This window comes from Accipiter gentilis, chromosome 9, assembly GCF_929443795.1.
Source record: "Accipiter gentilis chromosome 9, bAccGen1.1, whole genome shotgun sequence".
Lineage (NCBI taxonomy): Eukaryota > Metazoa > Chordata > Aves > Accipitriformes > Accipitridae > Astur > Astur gentilis.
This window is the reverse complement of record NC_064888.1, coordinates 29,122,281-29,146,491: the sequence shown is the minus strand read 5'-3', so window position 1 is coordinate 29,146,491 and position 24,211 is coordinate 29,122,281. Positions and strand designations below refer to the sequence as shown.

The 24,211-nt window shown below is 67.1% G+C and overlaps 3 protein-coding genes across 4 annotated transcripts; 2 read left to right on the top strand and 1 right to left on the bottom strand.

Moving 5' to 3' along the window:
* Positions 1–1,009: 1,009 nt before the first annotated feature.
* Positions 1,010–7,581, top strand: LZTS2 (leucine zipper tumor suppressor 2). The gene is made up of 6 exons (XM_049810653.1): positions 1,010–1,049; positions 2,833–2,901; positions 4,018–4,485; positions 4,839–5,354; positions 5,887–6,156; positions 6,251–7,581. The coding sequence occupies exons 3-6, from the start codon at positions 4,057–4,059 to the stop codon at positions 6,929–6,931; spliced, it is 1,896 nt and encodes a 631-aa protein (XP_049666610.1). The 5' UTR covers positions 1,010–1,049; positions 2,833–2,901; positions 4,018–4,056; the 3' UTR covers positions 6,932–7,581.
* Positions 7,582–7,762: 181 nt separating this feature from the next.
* Positions 7,763–15,996, bottom strand: PDZD7 (PDZ domain containing 7). Of its 2 annotated transcripts, XM_049810627.1 has the most exons (17): positions 15,921–15,996; positions 14,728–15,135; positions 14,404–14,544; positions 13,822–13,996; positions 13,305–13,481; positions 12,940–13,087; positions 12,651–12,711; positions 11,782–12,207; positions 11,093–11,296; positions 10,860–10,901; positions 10,503–10,660; positions 10,221–10,312; positions 9,996–10,087; positions 9,829–9,900; positions 8,866–9,363; positions 8,438–8,538; positions 7,763–8,282 (listed from the first exon to the last, which is right to left on the bottom strand). In XM_049810627.1, exons 2-17 carry the CDS (start codon positions 14,918–14,920, stop codon positions 8,133–8,135), a joined length of 2,730 nt encoding a protein of 909 aa, XP_049666584.1. In that variant the 5' UTR covers positions 14,921–15,135; positions 15,921–15,996; the 3' UTR covers positions 7,763–8,132. The 2 variants fall into 2 exon arrangements, with proteins under 2 accessions (XP_049666584.1, XP_049666587.1); XM_049810630.1 differs by lacking the exon at positions 10,860–10,901 and having other exon boundaries at positions 7,767–8,282.
* A 158-nt stretch (positions 15,997–16,154) lies between these two features.
* On the top strand, positions 16,155–22,530 carry SFXN3 (sideroflexin 3). Its single transcript, XM_049810661.1, is given in 12 exon segments — positions 16,155–16,363; positions 16,366–16,458; positions 18,072–18,238; positions 18,452–18,622; positions 18,812–18,910; positions 19,184–19,259; positions 19,723–19,808; positions 20,225–20,352; positions 20,478–20,527; positions 20,683–20,732; positions 21,196–21,243; positions 21,564–22,530. Coding segments are annotated over 12 exon segments (1,101 nt in total). The 5' UTR covers positions 16,155–16,327; the 3' UTR covers positions 21,661–22,530.
* Positions 22,531–24,211: the final 1,681 nt, after the last annotated feature.

Genomic DNA, 24,211 nt, shown 5'->3' with positions numbered 1-24,211 from the left:
AGGGGCTGGGGCGGGCGGGCAGGACACACCCGGCCCCTGGTTTCCGGGGTGCACCGGCTCTCCCGGAGAGCACCCTTGGGTGCTGTTGGTGCCGGTGTGCGCCCCCCCCCCCCCCCCTCAGGGCAGGCTGGGGGTGATGGCAGAGGAGGGTCCCGGGGAAGCGGAGGTAAGGTTGGGGAGCCAGGTCCCCAGCACAGCTGGGTCAGGGTTTGCACGGTGGTGTGGGTGAGGGCTGGGGGTGTCCCCCCTTGGCCTGAGGGCCCTCTCCGGCTCCCTGGCACCCATTCCCCGCCCCCCTCCACCCGCGCCGGTTTAGCCCAGGGTGGGTGCTGTCACGGGGCTGTCGAGTGGAAGTGGGGTAGCGGGAAAGCTCAGGACCCCCCCCCCCCCCATCTCCCACCCATCCCTCCTTGGGGCTGGGAGGGGGTGGTGGAGCCGAGCCTGGGGGGGTGGGCCCTGGGTGATCCCGGACTCCGTGGGGCAGGTGGGCACCCACGGCTCGCCGGGCTGCGGGTGGGTTGATGTGGGTTTATTTTTCCTCCCTTTCCCCCCAGTTCGGGGCTCTCAGAGAGCCGGGGGGTGGCAACAGCGGCAGTATCTCACGGAGGGGGCGGGGATGGGAGTTCTGATGTCAAACGGGGCAGAGCCCGAGCCCCCTTGGCGGGGCGCTGGGTTCCCTTTATAATTTGGGGGGCCGCATATCCTCGGCAGATGACCTTCACCCTGAAGGTCTGGGGCTGCTTTGGTGGATGGAGACCCTCGAGGTGGGGGGGCTTGGCTGGTGAAAAGAAGGGGACGAACCCCCCGCCAGCCCGGAAATCCCCAGAAACCGACGCGACTGGGCGAGGGTGACCCACGCGGGGGCTCCCGTCCCACGCACCCCACAGCCCCCAGCCCCCCCCCCCCCCCCGTCCCGTATCCCCATCCCGCGGGGGGGCGTGGCCTCGCCGAACGGGGGGGCGGAGTCTGGCGGGCGGCGGGGGCGGGGCCTGGCGCGGGGCGGGGCGGCGGGGCGCGGCGCAGCGCGGGAGGGCGGCAGCGGGGCCGCGGTGAGTGCGGGGGCCGGGGCCGGGGGCGCCCGGGGGTCCCGCCGGGCCGGGGGGAGCCGTGGGGCGGCCGAGGCGCGGGAGCCCCGGGAGGCGCTTCGGGAGGGGGTTTGGGGGCGCTTCCGCGGAGCTGCCGGCGCTTGGAGTGTTGGGGGGGGCCGGGCCCCTGGGGGCCGCTTGGCTGGAGGGGGGGGTCCGGGGCTCTCTGGGGGGCAGCGGCGGCCCTGGGGCACCGTGGGGTGCTTTGTGGATGTTTCAGGGGCACTTTGGGGGTGTCCTGGGGACGCAGAGGCCCAGGGGCTCTGTGGGGCATTTTGGGGGGTTGCGGGGTACTTTGGGGGTGCTTTAAGGGAGCTGTGGGGCAGTGCGGGCCCCAGGGCGCCGTGGGGCACTTTGACGGTGTTTTGGAGCACTTTGGGGGTGCTTTAGGGGCACTCTGGGGGAGCTGTGGGGCAGCAGAGGCCCAGGGGCTCTGTGGGACACTCTGTGGGTGTTTCAGGGGCATTTTGGGGCAGCAGAAGCTTAGGGGCTCTGCGAGGCACTTCGGGGGTGTCGTGGGGCACTTTGGGGTATTGTGGGGCAGTACAGGCCCCGGGGCTCCGTAGGGCACTTTGGGGGTGTCATGGGGAACTTTGGGGGTGTTTTAGGGCACTTTGGGGGAACTGTGAGGCAGTGGGGGTCCAGGTGTGCCACGGGGCACTTAGGGGTGCCATGGGGTTGGGCAGGGTGGAAGCACCGTAGGGCAGGCTGGGCGCTGGGGGGCTCAGTGGGGCAGAATGGGGTGGGTGGGAAGGGAGGGCAAGGGAGTTCGTGAGGTGGACAAGGGGGCAGCACCAACCAGGAAGCCTCGGGATGTGAGGGAGTGGTGGGGGGGCACAGTTAAGCGTGGCGGGGTGCCCACCCCACACGTGCTGGGTACGTGGGGAGGAAAGGGGCTGCTTCCCCCTGCCCTGGGGGGGCCCTGAGGTGCCATCAAGGCACGGGAGCCCCTGGGGGCCCGAAACACCCAGCAGCTCAGGGTGGGCATCTGGCTGAGCAGGGGCCGAGTCTTCCCTTGCTGTTTCGGGGTCGGAACGGTGGGATCTGGCTTCACTGCGCTCCGGCCGGAGCGCCTGGCGGTGACGCCACCCCAGTTGCTGACTGGTTTTACTGGGTGGCTAGAAGGAGGTTTTGTAGGGCGCTGGTGGCTGGCCGGGCTGGCCACCCCCTTCCCAGGCACTTGCCTCCCTCGGGCAGCGGTGGGACCCTCTTGGCAGGTCGTGGGGGCTTGCGGGAGGGAGAAGATGGAGTCCCTTCCCACCGCCTCCCAGCCCGGCCGCTGAGCGCGGTGCCCCGGTGATGGCCCCTCCGTGGCTGTGCAGAGACCCGGCTGTCCCCACGGGCGACCCCCTAACCTGCATGTCCCAGGAGAATTTTGCTGTGGTGGGGTGCTGTGCCTCGGCTGGCTGTGGTTAGGGGACCCCGAGATGTCCCACTGGGGATCCTGTGTCCCTGTCTGGTCCCCGATCCCTGCTCCTGCTCTTGCAGCAGCGGCAGGTCCCCATGGGGGGCCGTTGTCCCCACCACCCCTCCCAGGGGGGCCACGTTCCTCCCTGGGCGCTGGGAGCAGCGTACCCACTGCTGGGCTCCCCTGCCACCTTCTGTGCCACGCTGGCACCGCCTGTCCTGGCCCTGCCGGTTGGGGGGCTTGGGCCCGGGGGTGTGTGGGGGGGCATGGGGGGGGGCATGGGGACTCCCGCTGCTGTTTGGGGCCCTGACTCCCTCCTCTTTTTCCTTCACGCCTCAGGGCCCGGCGGAGCCGTATTCGTGGTGCAGGGGCCCGAGTGGACCGGACGGATGGGCAGCGGCTGGCGAGGTGAGTGGAGTCAGGTGGAGGAGGGGTTGTGGGGGGAGTGGTGTGTCACCCACCTTCTCACTCAGGGGTGTCACGGGCATGGTGTGAGATCACGGTGCCCGGGGACGGCACGTGATGGCAGGGGTGATGGTGGCGGGGGGGGGCTGGCTCGCCGTCATCTCTCCCCTGCTCTCCCCCCCCGCCCCTGGCTGCTGGCAGGCGGATTGATTTCAGGTGACAGCTCGGCGGGCAAGACCATGCGGGCAGCGGCCCCCCCCCGCCCGCGCCCCGTGCCAGCCGCAGCCATGTGCGAGATGCGATGAGGCAGTGGGGGATGGATCCAGCCCGTCGGCTGGCTCCTGTCACGCGGGCGTATGGCATGGGTTGGGGCGGGGGAGGCCACAGCAGGGCACTGGCAGAGCCCCCCCCCAGCTGGAGGGGGGCGTGCAGGGTGGGAACAAGGGGCACGCATGTGTTGGGGCTGGGAAAGAGCCTGGTGCCCGCATACTGGACCACCTGCCTGCCTGGCAGCTGCCCCCTTGGTGGCTGTCTCCATGGGACCCTGTGCCCCACTGTGGATGCTTGGGTGTGGGGGGCACCCTCTGTGGGGTCGCTGCAGAGAGGTGGGGGCTCTGGGGCAGTGGAAGTGTCTGTCCCCAGTGTGTGGGGCTGCCCCCCACTCTCCATGGGGGCTGTGCTGGCAGGCACCGTGGGGGAGACAGGCAGGCTGCCCGGGAGCCAGCTTTCTGTGGGCCTCTCAGGATTCGCCTCCAGCTCTGGCACGCTTCCCGTGACGGGGTCACGCCAGGGCACAGCAGGGGGCAGGACCTCATCGCCACTGCCCCACGGTGCCACCAGCACCCCACAGCCCCTGGCAGACCCAGGCTGCACCACCGGGGTGCTGAGCCCGGCTGTGGGTGGTGCTGGTGCTGCTGCCCCGGGTAATCCCAGTTTTATTCTGGTTCATTTGGCATCTCCTTCTGCCTGCTTCCCTTTGGGCTGCCCCCACACCCATGAGACTGGGGATGGTGGCCAGGGGCCTGGGAGTGCCCCCGTGCCCACCTGGGGATGCTGGCAACCTGTGGGGCATGGCCAGCAGTGCCCATGGTTCTGATGCCCAGTCTCCCTTGCCTGCAGGCTGCCCGTGTGCCCCTGCCCGCCGGGGGCCCCCCCGCCATGGCCATCGTGCAGACGCTGCCAGTGCCCCTCGAGGCCGCCGCTGAGGGGGCTGCACAGCTCCGCGCTGCCGCCCGCTCGCCCCTCACCACCATGGGCAGTGTCGGCAGCCTCCTGCCCAGCCGGCCCCGCCATGACCGTGCCAGCCAGCCCTGTGACGGGGAACCCCCCACCGCCTCCTTCCGCAAGCAGGACGGGCTGCTCCGGGCCACCCCCAGGGACCCCCCATCTCCCGAGGAGCCCTGCGCGGCCATGCCCGGCATCACCCACGCCTATTCCAACGGGGGCTTCTGCGGTGACTGGCTCGATGGCCCCTCTCCCGCCAGCCTCTGCAGCGACTCGGATGAGCCCCGTGATGAACCAGCCCCCAGTGATCACCTCCGGGGGCCACCCCCCAAACTTGTCCCTGTCTCTGGCAAGCTGGAGGAGGTGAGGGGGGGGTGGCAGCTGGCTGGGTGCGTGCTGGGATCTTGGCTTTGTTCCTTGTGCCACGCTGGGGCTGTTGGCTTGGGCATGTGAACTGGGGCCACATGGCCACATTTTTGGTGTCTCTGGGGAGGTGGCCACCTTCATGTCCTTGGTGTCCCGTTCTTTGTGCCAGGGGTGTGGGCACCCCGCGGAGGGGAGATGGAGCGGGCAGTGACCGGTCCCTGTCTTCTTCGGGGTGCAAATGTGTTGGGGCTGGGGACACTCCCCCATCACCACCCCAGGCAGCCCCTTGGGAGGGTGATGGGTGTCCCGGCTCAGCCCAGCCCCTCCTCTCTCCCCTCTTCCCCTGGCAGAACGTGGAGAAGACCCTGATCCGCCCCATGGCCTTCAAGCCGGTGGTGCCCAAGCTCCGGAGCACCCAGCCGGGCACGCGCCCAGGGCTCTCGGAGAGCCAGGTGAGCCTCACCCACTTGCTGGGTGCCGAGAAGCCCGGCTCCCTGAGCTGCCGCGCCAGCACCCTCTCAGACTCGGGGCGCAACTCCCTCTCCAGCCTGCCCACCTACAGCACGGGCTGCAGCCAGCACCCCGAGGCAAGCGCCCTGCCGGTCACCCCCCACGGTCCCCCCGAGCCTCCGGGGGGCTGCCGCCCCTCCAACTCAGACAGCGGGCGCTCGTCCTCCAGCAAGAGCACAGGTTCTCTGAGTGGCCGGGGCCGGCCCTCCTCAGAGAGCGGCTCCTGTGGGCGCTCCCCCCTGCCCGGCGAGGAGGCTATGCTGGTGCGGGAGCTGGAGGACAAGCTGCGGGAGAGGGAGGCCGAGCTGCGGCTCCTGCGTGACAGCCTGGACGAGAACGAGGTGGCCATCTGCCAGGTACGCCCCTGGTGTCCCCCTGTCCTGTCCCGGTCCCCCTCCCCGGGACACCTCGTGTGGACATCCCCCCTGGTTGGGGGGCAGAGACCCCTGTTGGGGACCCTCTACAGACCATTATACAGGGATGCTTTTTTCTGTGGGTTTGGGAATGGAGTTTTCCCCTCTGGTGGGTGGTCCTATGTAGTCCCTGGGGGAGCCTTGTGTGGCCCGGGGGGCCAGCTGTAAATGGGGTGCCTCATCTTGGGGTGCCCTTTTTTGGATGTGCCTGGAACCTGCGTCTTCTCCCTGCTGGTGGTGGGGCTAGGTGTGCTGACATGGGGGGCACAGCATACAGAGGGATGGGGGGGCAGAAGGAGGGGGGCATCACCACATTGCACCCTTTCTGGACCCCTCCCCCATTTGGGGGGGGATGCACCGCTCCCCTCCCTGTGGGCAAGGGGTGCCCGTCTTGGGGAGGACAGCAGAAGTGGGGGCGTGCTGTGCCGCCCCCCCCCCCCCAGCATGTGTGTGCGCCTTTGTGCCCCCCACCCAGGTGTACGAGGAGAAGCAGCGGCGCTGCGAGCAGGAGCTGGAGGGGCTGCGGCAGCGCTGTGCAGCCCAGGCGCGGCAGGCGGCCCAGGCAGCGCAGCGGGGGCAGCAGGTCCTGCAGCTCCAGGTGCTGCAGCTGCAGCAGGAGAAGAAGCAGCTGCAGGAGGACTTGGCCCAGCTGCTGCAGGAGCGGGAGCTGCTGGAGCGTCGCTGCGCCTCCTTCCAGCGTGAGCGCACCGAGCTGGCACCCCGGCTGGAGGAGACCAAGTGGGAGGTGAGTCGCCCCGTGGTGCTGGGCGAGTTGGGGCTGCGGGCTTCGGCTGGTAGGGGGGTTCCCGGCCGGTGCCTGAGCCCCATCACCCCCGTAGGTGTGCCAGAAGTCGGGGGAGATCTCGCTGCTGAAGCAGCAGCTGAAGGAGGCGCAGGCAGAGCTGGCGCAGCGGGGAGCCGAGCTGCTGGGGCTGCGGGCTCAGCTGCGGGAGGCGCGGGCCCAGCTGCAGGCGGGCGAGCGGCGGGCGCAGGGGCTGCAGGAGGCCGCCCGCCTGAAGGCGCTGGAGCTGGAGGTCTGCGCCAACGAACTGCAGCGCCGCAAGAGCGAGGCTGACCTCTTCCGCGCCAAAGCCGGACGGCTCGAGCAGGAGCTGGCGGGGCTGCGGGAAGCCACCCGTGGGCGATGCCCCCCACCCGGCGAGGGGTGCCCCCCACCCGGCGAGGGATGTCCCCAACCCGGCGAGGAGCCCCGGGGCGGCGCGGGGCTGCGGCGGCAGCTGGAGCAGCTGCGGGCAGAGGTGGCCCTGGAGCGGCGGCGTGGGCAGGAGCAGCGGGACGCCTTCGAGCAGGAGCGTGGCACGTGGCAGGGTGAGAAGGAGCGGGTCATCCGCTACCAGAAGCAGCTGCAATACAGCTACATCCAGATGTACCGCCGCAACCGGCGGCTCGAGCAGCGGCTCCAGCATCTCCGGCTCCAGGGGGAAGACTCCCTGCCTGAGCCCTGTGACCCCCCCGGTCCTGACCCACCTTTCGAGGAGATCACGGCCACTGAGATCTGAGATGCTGCCTGCCCTCACCCCGTGCTCGGAGGGCAGGAGGGACCTCCAGCCCCTGGGATTTTGGGAGCTGTGGGGCTCCAGGGGATCCCTGCTCTCCCCCTGGCTCTGCAGAGACCGCTGGCACTGGGAGGGGGCAGAGGGGACCGCAGGCGCTGCCCCCTCCCCAGCATGGAGGTGTTGGGGCGAGGGTGCACCAGCGCCCACAGCAGCGGGGAGTTGCCTGTGAGATGTGGGGCAAGGTGGGGGCTGAGTCCAGGCCTCGGGGCCGCCCGGAGCTGGTTCCTGCTGATCCTCTTAGCGCCCGGGGGATTAGTGGCATTGGCTTCAGCCAGGGTCACCTTGGGCAGGCAGAGGGCTGGCTTGTCCCCTCCCTCTCATCCCTGCTGGCACTGTCACCTGGCCACTTCCAGAGGGGATGGTGTGTGCCCTGCCCATGCCGGCCTCCCTCCCCCTGCTCCCCATGTGTTTGTCAGGGGATTTGTTTCTGTGCCATTTTAAATAACTCTATTTTTATAGGACCTACCAAAACATATCACCCTCTTCCACCTCACACCCTGCCTGTCTGTGCCCCCCTCACCTCTGCCACGGGGCAGCTTGCCCTCAGTGCCTTTCCCATGCCCTTGCCCCCAGCATCCCTTTGTTTCCCCCCCCCCCCCCCCAAAAAAAAGCCTGGCCCATGCCCCTGTGATGCCCAGTCTGCCAGGGGAGAGGGGCACGGTGCTGGGGGTGCCAGCTGGGGACACCCTGGGGACAACCCTGGGGTGGGCAGGGGGAGGGGGGGCCAGCTGGGCACCCAGGGGCATAAAACCAAAGGAAAAGCTTGGCCGTGCCCAGCTCTGGCTTGGTCGCCCCCAGGTCTGGGGGGGAATTTTTGTACTTTATTTTGGTCGTGTCCCGTTCCCAGAGCCCGGCTTGCCCGTGTACTGCCTGGAAACGCCAATTAAAAACAAGCCCCTGGCTGTGGTTTTTTCAGGGCTGTGTCTGTGTGTCCGGAGCAGGGTCAGGGGCCGCCTGTCCTCCTGCATTACCAGTGGTGCCCCCCCCCCTCAGGTCCTGCTGTAGGCAGCTCTTCCATGCCCATGGGGTGGGTCTGGCTCTCGCACCGTGTGGCTGTGCTGAGACTGGCCACAGCTCAGTGCAGGAATGAGCCATCCAACTCCTCAGGAGCACGGGATGGGTCCTCGAAGTGGGGGGTGCAGCATCACTCCAGGGGGGCTCCAGGCACCCGCACCACCAGCTCCATGGGCTCCTTGGCTTTGTTGCGGTAGGCTTGGCGGATGATGTCCACAGCCCTCTGGTGGGTGACGTTTTGCAGGCTCTCCCCATCCACCGACACCAGCTCCTGCCCAGCCTGGCCCCCGTGAGGGAAGGTAGTGGGGTGAAGTGCAGCTGCTTTGGGGTGCCAGAGGACTGCCAGCACCCAGTGGCATCATGGGATGGGGGGGGGTCTGGATGCCTGCCCAGCCCCTGGGGTGTGCTGGGTCCCCCCCATGGTTCCCCCCATACCTTGAGGATGCCACTGAGGAAGGCAGCTCCCCCAGGGAAGATCTTCTCGATCTTCACCACCGGCTGCGCCCTTGACTCGATGCCACCAGAGATGCTGATCCCTGCAAGGGAACCGCAAGACCCTCGCATCCAGGCAGGCTGGGACCCCCACCCACTCTCAGGCATGGCACCCCCTCCCCTGGGCAGCTGTGCCTCCATCTTTCCTGCCTTGTTTTGGTAGGTACTACACAGATGAGGGGCTGGGGCAGGGGCAGCTCCTCTTCTCCCTTTCTTGTTTTGGAGGAGTGCTCAGGGTTTTGCCTCCTGCCCCCTAAATGGGGTGCCCCTTGCCAATGGCGTGCCACCCATACCAGTGATGCTGGTGCCAGGAGGAGGGTCCCCAGCCCGTCCCCACCCCACCCCTGGGGTCTCACCCATGTGCCACCCACCCAGAGAGTGCTTCAGCTTGGAGAGGGTGACAGTGAGCAGCCGATACTCCTCCTCCTCCTCTTCTTCCTCCTTGCCAGCATCGCCAGGGCCATTGGTGGCTGCCCCAGCCCCTGCCTCACCCTCTGGCCCCCCGAAGAGAGGTGCAAGGGGGGGCCGTGCCCGCCGGGTCTTCCCCACCACCTCGGCCCCTCTGTTGGGCACTGTCCCAGGGGGGTCCTTCCGCCAGGTCGGCCAGGGGCTGTATGAGTGCCCGTGCCCCTCGCCCGGGGGCGGCTCAGCTAGCAGCCAGTTGGGGGGCCGGGGGCCGGTGGCGGGCAGGGGCCGGCTGGTGCAGGTGTAGGCATCCACTGGCACGTCGGGGAGTGGGGTGTAGGTGCGGGGGTGAAGGCGGCGGGGGCTGGGGGAGGCCCGTGGCCGGGCTGGGCTCGCCTGCAGCCCCCCAGCTTCCTCCGGCTCTGCGGTCCCCACTGGCTTCAGCAGGAACCCACCCCGATAGTCTGTAACGAGATGGGGACAGGGATCCCCCTTGGATCCCACAGCCCCACTCCCTGGGACCCCTGCCACCCAGGCACCCCCTGGGGACCCCAAAGCCCTAGGACCTCTGCTACTTAGACACCCCTTTGGTACCAAGGGCCCCAGATCTTCCTCCTCCACGGACCTTCAGACACCCCAGCTCCCCTCCCCAGGACCTGACACCCAGGGACACTCAGGCATCCCAGCTCTCTCCACGGACTCCAGGTCCTCCCCAGGACCCCCAGGCACCCAGGATCCCCAGATCCTGCTACTCCAGGGCCTCCCAGCACCCAGGGACACCAGATGCCCTCTCCCCTGGGACCCCCTGCACCCAGGCATCCCAGCTCCTTTCCTCCTCCCCCACATCGCTCCCGTACCCACTCCACCCTGCACCCCCCCCACCGTGGGGCAGCCCGGCGACGAGGCAGACCCCGTGGAGTGGCACTCACCAGGCACTGGTGTGATGAGGTGTCTCTTGGGGGGGACGTCGTGGTGGGCTGGGCGGAGGGCAGGTGAGCGCACTGCAGTCAGGGAGAACCACCGGTCATCCCCCAAGTTGTACCCACCCCTGCCCGCTGCCCCCCACCAGCCGAGGTCCCCAGGGGCCAGGCTCTACCTGAGCGGCTCTTCAGGGCATCGAAGGCTTCCAGCTCCAGGGGCATCACCATGCTGTCAAACCGACCCAGGTCTGTGGGGGCCACCACACTCCTGCCGGGGCAGAGAGAGGACAGGTTGTGGCAGTCTCTGGGATGGAGTGTGATCAGGGCTGAAGAGAGCATGTGAGGCTCTGGGTCCACCCCACCCAGCTGGGCAGTATCGAGGTACCCCCGGCACCACCCACCTCACATCCCGCAGCAGCAGGACCTTCTCAGGCCGGTCCAGGATGGCCAGCAGCGGCCGCACCAAATCCTCCACGCTGCCCTCGTGCAGGTACTGTGGGTGCAGGAGGGGCGTCAGCGGACGGGTGCCCCCCAACCCCCGCCCCGTGCCTCAGTTTACCTCCCAGAGCTTAACGTGGGCACGTAGCGCTGATGGCGGTGCCCAGCAGGATGCAGGAGCTGCCCAGGGATGAGCCTGGGGGTGCCAGCACCACCCTGCCCACACCCTGCCTGCAGTGCCTTACCCGGGAGCAGTGTCGGAGCACAGCCGTCACCTCATCCGGGCTGAGGAGGCGTGCGGCGGTGTCCTGGATGTGCGGGAGCCGGGCCTCGGGGTCACTGCCGTTGGGCTGCAGGGCGGCGATGCCAGTAGGGCCCAGGATGCTGGCACGGCGGCTTTTCTCTGGGGGGGCACAGCAAGGAGGGGTGGCCAGCAGGGCAAGGACTGCCCTGGGCATCCCACAAAAACCCCCATGCCCCCCCACCCCGACAAATCACTCCATGCCAGAGCTGGACAGACACATGCAGCGTGGGGCCAGGCACATGCAGAGCCTGCCCTGCAGCACCAACCCCCCTGCTGGGCACACGGGCACCCCCGTTACCCCGCTTCAGGCTCCGGATGACAAACTTCTGCACAGCGCCTACTGCAAGGTAGATGGAGAGGTGTGAGTGCTTGGGGGAGTCCAGCAGCATTGTTGCCCATTGCCAAAATTGCATGCCTGGGAACCCCCGCCCCATGCCCCCCTCCATGCCGGGGATCCCACAATGGGTGCCTATAGAAGGGGGGATCACTCCCAGGTTGGGTCCCTGTCTGCCCTGTCCCCCACCCCAGTACCTCTATCCCCATCGGGGCGCCCAGGGGACTTGGCGCGTGCCCGGCGGTCGGAGGCAGGGAGCTCCTGGCTGGGGGGGGCCCAGCTCTGGCTGGCGGCACGGCCCCCCTTGAAGAAGAGGTTGACGAGGGTCTTGGAGCGGTGCAGCCCCGGGGGGCCCCCCCGTGCCCCTTGTCCCTCTGGCTTCTCCTTCTTCCGCTTCTCCTCTGGAGACAGAGAGGGGGGGTTGGAGTGGAGAGGCCAGGGGATGTCACCCCAGATGGTGTTTGGGGGCACGGAACTTGGCAGGGGGGGGTGTTGGAGGGGCTACTGGGGGGCACTGCCTGGAAGAGAGTCCTGCTGTGGGGTGCAGCAGGTCTCCAGGTGCCATAGGGCTGGGCTTTGGGGTGCCCAGCAAGCCCCAGGGACAGGCCTGGGGCTATAGGATGCCCAGGGCTGGTGGCCAGGAGACCCTATGGGCTGAGGACTATAGGGTGCCAGGGTAGGGGCCAGGGAGTCAGCTATAGGATGCCCAGGAGCAGGGAGCCAGGTATCCACGTGGGTCAGGGGCTATAGGATGCTCGAGCAGGGGGCAGGCTCCATGTGGGGCTGGGGCTTAGCTGTGGGACTCCCAGGGCTGGGGGTGCAGGGCTGGAAGGGGACCCCACCCAGGGCCAAGTCCCACACGTGGGGCCGTGCCCTTGGTGCCTACCGGCGACAGTGAGGTCGCTCTGAGAGCGCGTGATGGGCTGCCGGGGCCGGCTCAGCGCCAGCAGCAGCGCCGTCTTGGGTGAGTGGGCGAAGGTCCGGCGTGGGTGGGTGCCGGGGGGCTCGCGGGAGCCCTGGCCCCGGATGGCCGTGTCCCGCAGCAGCTCAGGGGGCCGCACCGTGCGACGTGTCTCTGGCAGCCCCTCGGCGGCTGGCTCGGTCTGCATGGCCCGCTCGGCACGTTCCCGTGCCCAGCTCCGCCGTGGCCCATCCTCCGTGGAGATGGCTACGTCCACAGTGCGGGCAGGGGGTCCCGAGGCGGCTGTCCCCACCCCGTTCACCACTCCCGGCACCGGCCCCGAGGAGTAGGAGGAGATGGAGGAGCTGGTCTCCGAGGCCTGAGACAGCTGCTGCAGCTGCCCGTTGGTCACTGCAAAGGCACAGTTGGGACATGGGGTGACACACTGTGGGGCATCCGTGGGCACATGTGGGGACCCATAGGGCCACAGGGACTGCAGGGCTGCTGGCTGTCACATGGGGAGCTCTGCGTCCCTTATAAGGGACCCGTGCAGTCCCACAGGGTCATGGGGACCAACGGGCTGCTGACCATTGCATAAGGATCTTCATGTCCCCTCCAAGGATGGGGACATGTCCAAGGACTGGGGACAGGTAGGACCCTGCAAGCCCATGAGGACTGTGGGGATGCTAACCATGGCACAGGGAGCTTCATGCCCTCTCCAAGGCCATGGGACTCCCATGGCATGTGGACCTTCTTCCTCCCCACGGTGGCCAAATGCTGCTTGCATGGAGGTCCCAGCCCCGCTGCACCCCAGACCAGTGTCCCTGCCAGTACCCGCGCAGCACTGCCCTTACAGCGACTGAGCCAGCAGTACTCGGCCACCATCTCCTTGTAGGCAGGGAACCGTCCTGTCTCCTAGGCACAGGGGGAGAGGACGAGGGGGTCAGCGCTCGCCGCGCGAACCCGATCCAGTGCCAGCCATGAATAATGTATCCCCCCTCCCCTCCCCACCTGCCTGAAACCCAACCAGCCAGCAGCCGCACCAGCCCCGTGGGCTCCCAGCCAAGCTGGGGCAGCGCCAGTGTGGGGACATGCTGACCACCCCCCCTCGCCCAGGGGTCCCACGGGGACGGGCACGGGTACCTTGATGGTTAGCATGATGTGAGTCTGCCCCTTGAGCACCTCCACTGCCTTGCTATGGCTTATGTCTTCAAACTTGACTCCATTGGCTGCAAGGACTTGGTCTCCCACTCGAATGCCGTTCTGCTCCGCCAGCCCCCCGGGGTCCACTCTAGGGCAGCAGGGAAGGGGCGGGATGGGGCCGAGCCCTACCCAGAGCTCTGCTCCTGCCCCACACCTCCACCCAGGTGGCCTGTGCCCCAGCACCCACAGTGGTGATGCCCAACCTTATGAGGGGGCTCTGCCAGGGAGGGGATGCCGAGCCCCAGCTTGGGCACGGCGGGCATCGGGGCGCCGCGTCCCCCTCATGACCCCCAGGGTGGCCGTACTTAGAGACATAGATGCCGAGGCCGAACTCCCTGCCACCGCGGATGTTGAAGCCCAGGCAGTAGTCGTCGGAGGTGGTGTAGAGGTGGACGATGCGCCGCAGCCCGTCCTCAGAGCCGCTCTCAGATGGCGTCGAGCCGCTTTTCTCCACCACCAGGCGCTTGTTCACCACATCCACCCTGGAGCACAGGCATAGTGTTGGGGGGGCTCAAGGGTCTGGCTCTTGTCCTCCACCAGGATGGGGCCATTGGCGTCACCCAGTGGAGGAGAGTGATGGTGATGGGGGATGTTGAGGAAGGGGCTTGCACACACCCTGCCTGCTCCAGACCTTCCTATCCCATCCTGTGCCCCACCCTGGGCTCTCCCCACCTTTGTCAGGGACCTCCAATACCTCCCCACCCTGGGGTCCCCCCATCTCTGGGATCCTCCCTGTCCCCCAGCATCCCCCACTGAGCCTCCCCACCATGCCCTCCATGGGGTTGGGCTTTGGGGTGCTGGCATGGGGGATGCCCTGCTCACCACGCTGTCTTCTCCTTGGAGAACTTGATGCCCGGCACGCGGCCCATCCGCCTCACCACCATGCGGAGGCGGTTGTTGCCGGTGAGGACCTTGACGGCGCTGCTCATGGTGATGTTCTCGAGGCTCACGCTGTTCACCTCCGTGATCTTGTCACCAACACACAGCCCAGCCTGCTCTGCAAGGAGCACACGGCTCGGTTGAGCACCTGACCTGGCACCAATACCCTTGTTTGGTGTCCCCTCCCTACACGTGTCCCCAGCCTGATCCAAACCCCATGGGAACAGAGGTGGGGATGCCTGGCAATCCCACTGAGGCTGTGGCAGGCATGGGGGGCTTGTCACCTCAGTGTGACTTGGGGATGGAGCTCAGAGCCATCGGCTTGGGGCTGCCCACTCCTGTCCCCCGCCCTTCTCCCTGGGAAACCTGAAAACCCCACAGCCACAGGTGGCAGGGAGAGAATGGTGGCTTGCCACCATGAAGGGTGGCATCGTTGCTGCGGCACTGTGTCACTGGGAGCCTCTCAAGAGCGTCTCACTGGCACGTGTCTGTCCCCACTGCTGTCCCTTGCCCTGTCCCACTTACCGGCAGCGCTTCCCTCCTCCACTTTGCTGACGAAGATACCCAGCCCGTGCTCGGAGCCGCCGCGGACGCTGAAGCCCAGCTTGCCGTCCACGCTCTTCTCCACCGTGATAGCATTGATGATGTCGCTCTCGTTGCTGCTGGCTGTGGGGACAGGGGACGGGACACGTCACCTGGGCTGGGTGCGAGCAATGGCGGGGGGCATCTCCCTTGCTAGGGATGTCCCCAGTCCCAGGACAACTCTCCCTGCCCCCAGACCCAGGGAACCCAGGCGTCCAGGCCCCCCTGTCCACGCAGGTGGGAGGAGGGCTGCGACACCCCACGCACCTTCGATGGGGGTGTTGATGAGGATGACGCGGCCCATGGGGGACGTGGCACGGCTGACCCGGGTGGCCCCGTTGAGCAGGCGGCTCTGCTTGCTGAGGAGGCAGCGGGGAGCCAGGCTGGCCTCGCTGCTGGAGCTCCGCGACCGGCTGCCCGCCGTCATCCCCGACAGCGTCGCGTCCCAGCCCTGGGCCATGGCGGTGCTGGGCACCCCGGCGTCCCGGCGTCTGGCTCGGGGCTGGCCGCGTCCTCACGGGGCCGGGGCTGCCCGCCGGCCGGGGGGGGACATGGCATAGTCCAGCAGCACATGCCCAGGCTCGGGCACCGCTCCCTCTTAGCAGCGCGATGCCGGGGCCGGCTGGCGTGGGTGCTTGGCGCTGGCACGATGGGTCCCGGGCGCAGCGGCACAGCCTGGGGAGACGAGGAGCTTCGTGACCCCCTCTGCAGCCCTGTCCCCTCCCGTCCTACAGAGCCCCGGGGTCCAAACTAGGTGGTGCAGGGCTCCTGGGTACCACTATGGGGGCAGTGGGCACAGGCTGCCCTGCCCCAGGGCAAGGATGCTGGGGTGCAAAGGGGCTTTGCCTGGCAGCGTAAATCCGGAGTAGGGGGTGCAAAGGGGCTTTGCCTGGCGGCATAAATCCAGAGTAGGGGGTGCAAAGGGGCTTTGCCTGGCAGCGTAAATCCGGAGTAAGGGGTGCAAAGGGGCTTTAGCTAGTAGCGTAAATCCAGAAAGGGTCTGGAGAGGGGACGTGGGGACCTCAGCTTTACACCGAAGAGCAGGACCTGACCCCCCCGGCCCCTCCCTAGGGAGGGAGGCTTTGCAGCAGGAGCGGGGGGGAGAGCCCCTCCCCATCCTCCCCGGACCCCCTCCGGATTGACACCGCAGAGAGCTACCGTGGGGCAGGGGACGAGCCCGCTCCCCCCGGGGCAGTTCCCGCGGGGATTTTCCAGGTGTGGGTGAAACGCCACCACGGAGCCCCCCCCCCCGCTTCGTCCCCCGCTCGCCCCAGCCTGACCTCAATAAATAAGTGATGGCCCCGGCCAGGGGCGACACGCCGGTGTCCCCGCCGCCTGCCAGCCCCCCACGGCGCCCCCCCGCTGACCTCCCCAACATCACCCGGCGGAGCTCCCTCCCCGAAGGGGCGCTGGGGACCCCCCTACCACCCTCCCTGCCCCCCGCCCCGTGCCCTCCTCACCTGTCCCCATGGTGCCACCTGCGAAAGAGACACCCGGCAGCGCGGGGGGGATGGAGAGGCCTGGGGGGGGGGGGCGGGCAGTGCCGCCTCCCGCCCCCCCGCCCGCGGGGATTGGCTGCCCCTGCGGGACCGGCGCGGCCATCGGGCGCGGGAGCTGTCAATCACGAGCGGCCGGGGCTGGCCTTGTAGCTGGGGGGGGGGAGCCCTGTGTGTGTGTGTGTTTGTCCCACGGGCACGGCGCGGTGGGGCTTGGGGGGGCGCGTCCCCCCGCGGTGCTGCGTGGGGCGAGGGGTGTGGCGCCCTCCCCAGCCCTCCCCTTAGCGCGGAGCATCGCGGGGGCACACAGGGGAAACTGAGGCACGGCCAGGGGAGGGGGTGTGTCGTGTCCCCCCCCGCTCACTCCGGTGATGCGAGCCGGTGTCCCCCCGTGTCCCCCTCCCCGGGGGGGGCATCGCCTCCACCCCGGGCTGGCCGTGACCCCCCGGCGGGGCCCGGCGCCGCCGCCGCCAGCGCGAACCCGACACCGCGGCGGTTTCAGGTGATGCGCGGCGGCCGGGGGGGCTGCGGGGGGGCTGCGGCCGGGCGGCGGGGGCGGGGACCGGGGCGGAGGGGTCCCCCCACTCCCACCGGGGCAGGGGCTGCGCTGCGCCCTGGGGGAGCCCCCCCGGGGCACCCCGGCAGCGGGCGGGGGGGCAGCGCCTGGGTCAGGGGCTGAGGGGGCACGGCCGGCGTGGGGACACGCACCCACACGCACACGCACCCCATGCACGCACACGTCCACGGCATGCGTGTTTATAGCCCTGCGCACGCCCACGCGCGCAAGCCCCGCCGTGCCGCCTGTGCGCACACTCACGGACACCCACGGAGCGCCGCCGCGCGCGCAGCGGCGCACACGCGTGTACACGGCCCCGCTCGCCCACAGGCACAGCGGCGCACACGCGTGTGCCCGCACGCCCCACCCTAGGCACAAGCAGGCGCCCGCTTCTGCAGAGGCGCTGCCCTGCCCCCGCTCGCACGCAGCTGCCGCGCCACGCGTGAACACCAACGCGACGCGTCCGAGCACAACGTTACAAGCACACGCGCGCGGGGCACAGGCATCGAAACCCGCGCGAGCCCGCGGAGACACACGGCCGGAACGGGGACACCCTCGTGCGCGCAGGCGCGCGCAGAAACACGCACGTCAACACCCACGTGAAAACACACACGAGCACCCCAGCGAGCGGAAGCCGACGTGAACGCACACGCTCGGACACGGACACGCACCTCAGCGCACGCGCGCAGACCCACGTGAGCGCACACGGGGCGCACCCACGTGAGCACGCGCGCCCACGCGCGACTACTCCCGCGCACGCACCCCCGCGCGCAATCGTGGGTGGGTGGGTGGGTGGGGGCAGACGCCGCGTGCGGCTTGGCACGTACCGCCCCCCCCCGCAGCCGGCCCGGTCCCGCGTGGCCCCCGCCGTTCCCCGCGCGGCGCCGCCCGGCTCCCCCCACCGCGGGGCCGCGCCCCCCCCGTGACGAGGCCGGACGTCAGCGCGCCGGGCGGGAGCGGGGCGGTGGCGGCGGCGGCGGCGGCGCGGGCACGGTGGGCGCTGCCCGGAAAGCCGTGAGTGCGGACGTCGCCCCTGGACACGGGCGTTATGGGGGGTGGGGGTTCACGCGTGGGGGGAGGGATGCTCGGTCCGGGGCGGGGGAGCAGAGCCCGGCTTCTCGCGGGGAAGGGCGGGCGTGGAAATGGTGCCGTGCGGTGTGTGCCTTCCCGGGGGGGGGACGACATTCCTCCTTCCCCTGCCCTTCCTTGCTCCCCCCGCCACTGGCAGCAGCTCTGGCCCCGAGGTGGCGGGTCCCCGGCACCCCACCCGAGGCCGGGGTGCCCTGCCGGGGTGGGGGTCCCTAGCCGCTCCTGGTTGGGGGGGGCTCCCCACTGACAGATTGCAGGGTGAGTGGGGTGCAGCGGTGGTAGGGGTCACCCCACCCGCGAGCTGCCCCGTCTGCTGGGTGGGCTCGGGGGTCCCCACTCTGCTCCATTGCAAGGGGGTTCCCCATACCCCACTCGTGTCCCCCCAGGCTGGGGGAGCTCCAGAGCTGCCCCAGCGGGGATGCAGGGTGCGGGGTCACAGGCAGCACATCCCACATAGCCACCCCCCACAGAAGATGCCACCGTCCCTCCCTGCCACCATCAACATCCGGGAGCCCCGCTGGGACCAGAGCACCTTCCAGGGCCGGGCCAAGCACTTCTTCATGGTGACCGACCCCCGAAACCTGCTGCTTTCGGGGGCCACGCTGGAGGAGGCCCGCCGGGTGGTGGAGGACTACAGGTACCAAGGGGGGAGCTGTACCCCCCGCTCCTGGGCAGGATACGGCCTCCGGGCCATCCCCAGGGGTGGGAACAGGTGCTGGCCCCCGCCCTGGCCAAAGCCAGCCCTTCACTTTGCCTGGCTGGTCCCTAAGGCATCTCCCAGCTGCCCCACGTGGGGTGGGGGACCAGGCAGGGCACGGGTCTCCTGACGGGCGCTACCCTTACCCGGCAGGGCGGGCACAGTACCCCCGGGTCTAACGGAGGACCAGCTCTGGCGGGCGAAGTACATCTACGACTCGGCTTTCCACCCCGACACGGGTGAGAAGATGCTCCTCATAGGGCGCATGTCTGCCCAGGTGCCCATGAACATGACCATCACCGGCTGCATGTTGACCTTCTACAGGTACCTGTCCCCTCCTCAGCCCAGGGCCAGGAGGGTGCTGGGCGGGGGGGGGATTCCCGCCCCTCCTCCGGCACCCTCCTGGCCCTGGGCTGAGGCGGGGACGCATGCCCCGTACCCTGCAAGGCACCCATGCTGTAAGAGCATGGGTGGCATCCCCCAGTGCCACCAACACCCTCTTCTCTCTGGTAGGACCACGCCGGCCGTGCTGTTCTGGCAGTGGGTCAACCAGTCCTTCAACGCTATCGTCAACTACACCAACCGCAGTGGGGATGCACCCATCACCCCCAGGTAAGCATCCCTCTGACCAGGTCCTTCTGGCACCCCAAAATGCCAGGGGAGTGCCTTGAATAGCTTCTTGAATAGCGGGGGGCTGTGAGATGGGACGATGGGGACCTGGTGCAGCCAGAGATGGACACCAGTGGGGCTGTCAGGGTTAGTGATATTGCTGGGAGAGGAACCCAGGTGTCCTGATGCTATTAAAGGGCATGCTGTCCCCTCCTTTGGGGGCGGGGGTGGGATGGGGGGACCCTGGCTTATTGGTGTCACCTCCTGCTCTTGCAGCCAGCTGGGGACAGCCTATGTGAGTGCGACCACAGGGGCAGTTGTCACAGCACTGGGGCTCAAATCTCTCACCAAGGTAAGGTGGCTCTGGGCCATCTCTGGCCAGGACACTTGGACACCCTCCCCGTGGGGTCTTCCTGAGCTCTGACCTGAGTGGGTGATTCACCCCATCACCTGGGGCAGGGGAGAAAATGAAGGAAAGGGGTTTCCTGGGAGCACCCATGCAAGGCAGCCCCTCTCCCCAGTGATGGCTCCAGAGATGGCCTGTCCCTCTGGCCCTGCTCCATCCCCAGCTGGATCTCTCCAGGCTTCTTTCACCCCTTGGCCTCCCTCCAGAGCTGGGAGGGGACGTGGGACCCCCCGGACCCTCTGGGCTGTGCAGCTTTCACTGGCTGGGATTTGCAGGGGAGGAGGGAATGGTATTCCTCAGTGGGGCTGAGACACCCCAAGGTCTTGCAGGGGGACAGTGGCAGACTCGGGGACAGCCAGCTCTGCCCCCAGACTCTCTGCGTGACGTGCTCCCTGCTTGCCCCCCCCAGCACTTGCCAGCCCTCATCGGCCGGTACGTGCCTTTCGCGGCTGTGGCTGCTGCCAACTGCATCAACATCCCGCTGATGAGGCAGAGGTGAGCCCCTGGGCTGGGATGGGGCGCTTGGGCTGACATCGGGGTTCACCAGGCACTGGTGGGAGATGTGGGGAGCAGTGCCTGGGGCTTGCAGAGGCCTTCCTTCCTGGCCCTGCTGGCATCCCTTATCCTGGGGGATTGGTTTGAGGGTACAAGGACCCGGTTGCATCCCAAGAGGTTATCGGTTAAGCTGGCTGTGAAGTCCCCATCCCCATCCAGCTCTGTTGAGGACCCCCCAAGTGTGAATGTAGGTCCAGCTGAGACAACCCCGATTTACTACACAGGCAGTGGATGGGGAATAGAGGAGGATACCAGCTTCCTCTGGAGACATGCCCATATGCTGTGTCCCTGCCCTGTTCCTTGATCCCCCCCACCCGTGTGCCCTGGGGCCCCCTCACCCCCTGCTCTCCCTGCAGAGAGCTCAAGCTGGGGATCCCCGTCACGGATGAGAACGGGAACCGCCTGGGCGAGTCCACGGCTGCAGCCCAGAAGGCCATTTTCCAGGTAGTGGTGTCCCGCATCGGCATGGCAGCCCCGGCCATGGGTGAGTCTCCCCTCCTCCACCCATGTCTGGGGGCTGCAGCTTGTCCCTGCCAGCATGGAACGGGGTCCCATGGCTGGCAGGGGGCTGTGAGTACTGGGAGCTCATCTCCTTCCCTTCCGCCCCAGCCATCCCCCCGGTGATCATGAATGCACTGGAGAAGAGAGCTTTTCTGAAGGTACTGGTGGTCCTGGGTTGGGAGGGTGAGCAAGGGGACACCCCCCTAGCTTGTGGCAGCGCTGACACCCCTCGGGGCTGGCGCCCTGTTGGGAAACAGGCACCTTCCTGCCCCGTTCGCCCCCCTGACGCACAGCCTCTCCCTGTCCCTGGCAGCGGTACCCGTATCTGAACGCTCCTCTGCAGGTCGGCCTGGTGGGACTCTGGTAAGTCACCCTCCGCCGATGGGCATCGCCGCCCCAGGTGCAGACCGAGCCTGGGTATGACGGGCAGTGCTGCTGGGGGGTCTGCTTGGCAGGGGAGGTGAGAGCCGCCCCAGAGCTCCTCGGGGGGTTGCCGGAGCTTGGCCAGGCTGGTGCCCCCCAGGCAGATGGGATGGGGTATGAGGTCCTGGGGCCAGGAGCTGTTTTGCTCCGTCTCGATGTCTCTCAAGCCGGCCATGGGCTCCTGCTCAGCATTGCTATTCCCCCACACTGATGGGGACAGGCTTTGCCCCGCTTCAAGAGCCAAATGCAGGGTCTAGAGCTTGGATAGGGCATCTCCTTATCCCTTTCCTGGCTGAGCACCTGGCACGGCTCTGGGCTGCCTCCTTGCTGCTCTGGGGTCAGGCCATGGGTAGGAGCAGGTGATTTCTGCAGCCCAGCTTCTCTCCGTGTCCTTCCCTTGCAGCTTGGTGTTCGCAACCCCGCTGTGCTGCGCGCTCTTCCCACAGAAAAGGTAAGGACGGGCGCCTTGCCTGCGTGTACAGCCCCCTGGGGCAGGGCATGGGGTGCAGGCGGGAGGTGTGGGGGCTCCTTGTGCTCTCTGACTCCCAAGAGATACCTTCACTCCTTCAAGCGGTTAGAGGCTTGAAACTGTGCGCACACACATGTCCCTGTGCACACGCAGCAGTGCAGACACAAAGGTCTGCGCTGAGCCATGGGGACAATGTCCCTGTGGGGTGCACGTGGGGAAGGGGTGACAGCGGGTGGTTTCCCAACCTGGGGCTCCTAGCAGGTGTCCCCCCTCCATCCCCTGCATCCGTGTCCCCTTGGCAGCTCGATGCCCGTGAGCCGCCTGGAGCCTGAAGTCCAAGCTCAGATCCGGGAGAAAGACCCACGGCTGGAGACCGTCTACTTCAACAAAGGGCTCTGAACGGGAGGCCCGGGGGGCCCGCTGCGGCTGAAACATGCCACAGAGCCTCTGGGCTGATGCATCGCTGAGCTTCGCCCCTCGGAGCCCCTTGGGGCCACTGCCGTTTTCCCTTGGCCATCGCGTGTCTGTAGGTACCACTGTGCCGAACCCCATCCCTGTGCCCGGGCTCAGTCCCGCTCTGGGGACCTCCTGGGTGGTAGTGTGTTTCTCCTGTGCTCACCCTGTGTGTGCCTGTAGCTGAGTGCAGTGCATGGGGGAGCGTGGGCAGCAGCACCAGGGACCTTGCGAGCAGGGATGTGGGGTGGGGAAGAAAATGGTGCTCCCCCCAGCTTTAGGAGGCAGCGGACAATCATGGTGATTGAGGGTTAGAACCCCTTTGCAGGCACTCCACGTTCCCCAGCGGTTCAGCAGCTGGTGGTGCCTGGGCATGGCAGAGCAGCTTTTGGAGAGGAAAACTCCCCAAACCCAAAACAGCCGTGGGTGAGTGATTTCAAGCACACACAGTGGCTCGAACCCAGGGGCGGGTCTCCCAGCCCAGGCGTGCGCTTTCAGCTCACCCTCTGCTCTCCTCTGGGCTGCTCTGAGGATTTAATCTGGCTTTCTGCTCCTTCCATACCCGGAGCAAATGGCACATTTTAATCCCAGCAGAGAGTCCACGTTTTTGTTCTCATTTTAAGGCCATCTCTGTTCAGGGCTGGGCTCCCCCTGAGGGGACATTCTACCCCTTCCTGGAGTGCTTGCTTTCAGGTGGACCTTCTCAAATAGCTTTAAGTGCACTGTGGTTTCCTCTAGTTATTTTTGATATACATATAATGTACCTATATATACCAAATAATAAAGGCAGGTTGTTTATACAAAACCAAAAGCAAAGAGGAGCATGTTGCTTGCCAATTTGTATGTGGTGGAAAGGGACTGCCATCAGGGTGAGGATGGGACAGGCAGCTCAGCTGCTGGGGTGCCCCTGTGTCCCCTGAGGCCGGTCTCTGCTCCCATTTTCCAGCCAGCTGCCTTTGCAGCAGCTCTGGCTGGCTTGGCGTGTGGTTAAGCTCATCCAGCTGTCAGGAGGGCTTTTTTTAGCGCAGGCAGCTTTGCACCTCACTGCCACGCAGAGGGCTCTGCTAAGCTGCTGCCCTGGATGCTGCTGGTTTGAAGAGGCCAGAGCATCCCCCTGGCTCTGCCCACGCTCCCACCCCCTCTCGCAGCCTGCTCACAGGACGCTCTGCTTCAATCCCCAGCCCCGGGCCTGTGCCTGCCTCTCCAGCGAGGATATTTTTATCCCACTTTCTACCCATGGCTATCAGAGAGCACGTTGCTGCTGTCGTGGGACCCTGGCAAGCCTGCAGGCAGCGGCTCTGTCACCCACAGGCCAGGGTAGTCAGAAGGAGCGATGGATGTCCATGGCAGGAGAGGAGGGATGGAGGCAACTACGCTCCTCGGAGCCCCCGCACCAAGCCAGGATGGAGGAGTGAGAGTCGCTGCAAAGCCAAAGATGAGCAGATGCAGCAGCTGGCGAGATAAGGGCCAGGCAGCCCAGAGCCACCCTGTGCCATAGCTTCCCCAGTGAGCAGGGGCTGGCAGAGGCCGGGCAGGGGGTGCTCCTGCCCCGTGGGGGCAGCCAGGATGGCACCTGCATCCAGCACCCACCCAGGGTGGGGGAACGGATTGGGACAGGCATGTCAGGGATCTGTCCCCCTCCTTCTGCTCGCCCCGGCATATTGCAAATATCTCCCCTGAGCCAGTCATTGGCGGCTTATAAATAATGCAGCCCCTCGCTGCGCAATAAGGGCTTGTCAGTAGCTATTCTGCTCTCATAAATTAAAGATGAAAAGGTACAAGGCTCTTGCCAGAAAAATGAAGACAAATTTTTAATAGCTTGCCAAGACACAGGGAGACGGAGCGCTCGGGAAAAATGAATTACGTTTTTATTATGTGTTTTATTGTGGTGTAATTGAACGGGATTAGCTGAGAATACAATATATTTCCAGGGCAGTGCAAAGAAAACAAAAATAATGATGACACCTGCCTCCCCCCGCACCACCAGCCTGCGTGGGGACACTCTCCATGCATGCACTGGCTGGGAGCTGGCCCTGAGCTGCTGGTGGCTGCAAGAGGCAGAGATGGGGATGGGAGGGACTGGAGAGGACAGGAGGCTGGAGCCACAGGGGCTCAGGGTGGCTAGGTCTGGCCAGATTGCCGGACAGGGTCTGGGCTTACACCAAGAGCCCCCAGAGCTGTGGGGCTGGCGTGCAGGGCAGCACGGCATGGCAGCACTCAGCCGCGCAGAGCCACTGGCTGTCTTTCATCTGTCCCCATGTCCCCAGCTGCTTTCATCCCATCCCTAAGATCCCCTTTGTTCTGTCCCCGACCAGTACAAGCTGGCACTGCTAGGCTGAGACCTGGCAAACTCAGCTCAGGTCTGGGGTGCTGCCCTGCCAGCCAGCCATGCTGGCTGTCCTCTCCTGGTGCTGTGAGCCCACAGACTCATTCACTTTGCTGGGTTAGGGGGCACCTGTTCCACTGAATCCCCTGGTTGGGGCAGAAAGATAACCCC

Excerpts from the sequence above, each read along its gene's own strand:
- LZTS2 (XM_049810653.1), top strand. The coding sequence starts at position 4,057 with ATGGCCATCGTGCAGACGCTGCCAGTGCCCCTCGAGGCCGCCGCTGAG. Across the intron at positions 4,486-4,838 it reads TCTCTGGCAAGCTGGAGGAG|AACGTGGAGAAGACCCTGAT; the intron begins GTGAGGGGGGGG and ends TTCCCCTGGCAG. Across the intron at positions 6,157-6,250 it reads TGGAGGAGACCAAGTGGGAG|GTGTGCCAGAAGTCGGGGGA; the intron begins GTGAGTCGCCCC and ends TCACCCCCGTAG.
- PDZD7 (XM_049810627.1), bottom strand. The coding sequence starts at position 14,920 with ATGGCCCAGGGCTGGGACGCGACGCTGTCGGGGATGACGGCGGGCAGC. Across the intron at positions 12,208-12,650 it reads GTACTGCTGGCTCAGTCGCT|TGACCAACGGGCAGCTGCAG; the intron begins GTAAGGGCAGTG and ends GTGCCTTTGCAG. Across the intron at positions 8,539-8,865 it reads CAAGCTGAAGCACTCTCTGG|GGATCAGCATCTCTGGTGGC; the intron begins GTGGGTGGCACA and ends GTTCCCTTGCAG.